The 1,905-nt window shown below is 41.4% G+C and overlaps 1 protein-coding gene across 1 annotated transcript; it reads right to left on the bottom strand.

Moving 5' to 3' along the window:
* Nucleotides 1-275: 275 nt before the first annotated feature.
* On the bottom strand, nt 276-1,666 carry LOC106527659 (putative E3 ubiquitin-protein ligase UBR7; the record flags this gene model as incomplete). The annotated part of the gene is given in 3 exon segments (XM_014022604.1): nt 276-469; nt 1,360-1,421; nt 1,501-1,666. Coding segments are annotated over 3 exon segments (318 nt in total), but the record flags the coding sequence as incomplete, so codon positions are not given.
* Nucleotides 1,667-1,905: the final 239 nt, after the last annotated feature.

Here is a 1,905-nt window from a genome sequence, read left to right as displayed (position 1 = left end):
GATATAAGATTTTTTCTTCTTTCTGCTACCTTTCATTTTTTATTTGATATGTATTTTTTTGTATGCGAATTTGTTTTAAAATTAAAATGAATAAACATCAAAATAAAATAATTTAATTAATGTGAGTCTCCTTGTTGGGACTGAAATCTTAGTTTTTTTTAATCAAGCCAATCTAAATCTTATCAACCTTTATGATTTCACTCCTTATTGTCACAAAAACAATCGACCAACAAAACCAACTGCAGCTCATTGGTTCAGAAACACATCACAAAGCATGTTGCTCCGACGATGTTTAATTTTGTTACAAACAGAAACATTTATGGTGATGAAAGCATTAAACATGTGTGAAATAAAAGGCTCCCGACTGAAGGAGGACAGATCAGGAGCAGTAGAAAGGTGCGGCGTCTACTCGACGTCTTTTGCGACTTTGTTGTTCAAAGAACTGACGGATGTCATCAGAAGTCACCACCTATCAAACAGTCACAGAACGGCACAGGTCAGGTGAGGGGTTCTTCACAGAAACACTGATGATGGTTCCATACTAATGTCACACAGATAAACTGTCACCAGTCATGAAAGTTAAGCATAGCATTTTATGAGCTCTAGGCCCCACCCTCCATAACTTTTACCCAGGTGGGGAAAAACCCTTATCTGTACTCACTTGAGTTTTATACTGTGACCCCTAACCTTAGCACCCGCTTCGGATGGTATCATCCATGAAATGGACATTATCAGTCCCATACAATGGCTTCAGAATGTCCCGCCTGTGCCGGTTAGCAGGTTCCCCGTCCCATAGATGGCTTCCGATTATCAGCTGATTAGTATGAGGCATAAAGCCACTATCTGGTTAATATGAGGCAATAAAACTACTATCTGGTTAATATGAGGCATAAAGCCACTATCTGGTTAATATGAGGCATAAAAAATCTGGTTAATATGAGGCTTAAAGCCACCAAGGTTAACTGTAGAGCAGATGACATGGTTAACAGTAACCTCCGATGAACATTTATTGTGGCCTCTCAATAGGGCAATGGGTAGAGTGTCGGACCAGACAGCAGGAGACCAAGGTTTGAGTCCAACATGGACACAAAAAATGTATTACAATATGTTTTGGTTTACACATTCATTGTCATTAATATATTAACCCACTAGTGGGCACTGTCGGGACAGTCTGAAGCCTAGAAGGCACAGTAGGGACCCTCTGAAGCCATTGTATGGGACTGATAACGCCTAATGTCCATTTCATGGACTGATAACATCAGAATCCCCTGAACCTTAGAAACATAAAGGATAACACTCACCTCTACTGCGTTCTAGGCTTTTCCTGCCTAACCTTTAACTGTGTGGAGAACAACTCACCTTTCCTTCAGCTGCAAACGTCTGCAGGAAGTCCTTCAGCTCAGTTTTCAGGTCATTGTAGCCTGAAAGAGGGGTTAGTACTGTCAACACAGCTGCATGGCATCATGGGAATTACAGTTCTGTCTGGACAGTCCTGTTTACCGTGGATGATCTCAAGCTGCTGAACTCTGTTCAAGTTATCCAGAGCAGACATTAGAGGGTCGTGACCCTGTTGTCTCAGTTCATTGCTCTTTCCTTTGTTTTCATACGCGAGGACGGTGTCCGACTCGTCCAGCAGGAAGGAAAGTCCCGCTGTGGACAGCTGCGCCTGAGACAGACAGGTTGGACAGAAAAGCTTGTAACAGGAGAGACACTGTGAGATTTGTCAGGTCATCAGATCAAAGTGCAGTCATCAGTTAAAGATGTGATGGAAAAACTCGACCGGTACAATCAGATCATCCCAAAGTCAATATGATACAGTGGTTTGCAAAAGTATTCATACCCCTTGAACTTTTCCATATTTTGTCACATTACAACCACAAACATAAATATATTTCACTGGAATTT

The sequence above is a fragment of the Austrofundulus limnaeus genome, unplaced genomic scaffold (assembly GCF_001266775.1).
Source record: "Austrofundulus limnaeus strain Quisiro unplaced genomic scaffold, Austrofundulus_limnaeus-1.0 Scaffold337, whole genome shotgun sequence".
NCBI lineage: Eukaryota > Metazoa > Chordata > Actinopteri > Cyprinodontiformes > Rivulidae > Austrofundulus > Austrofundulus limnaeus.
This window is presented reverse-complemented; position numbering and strand designations above follow the sequence as displayed.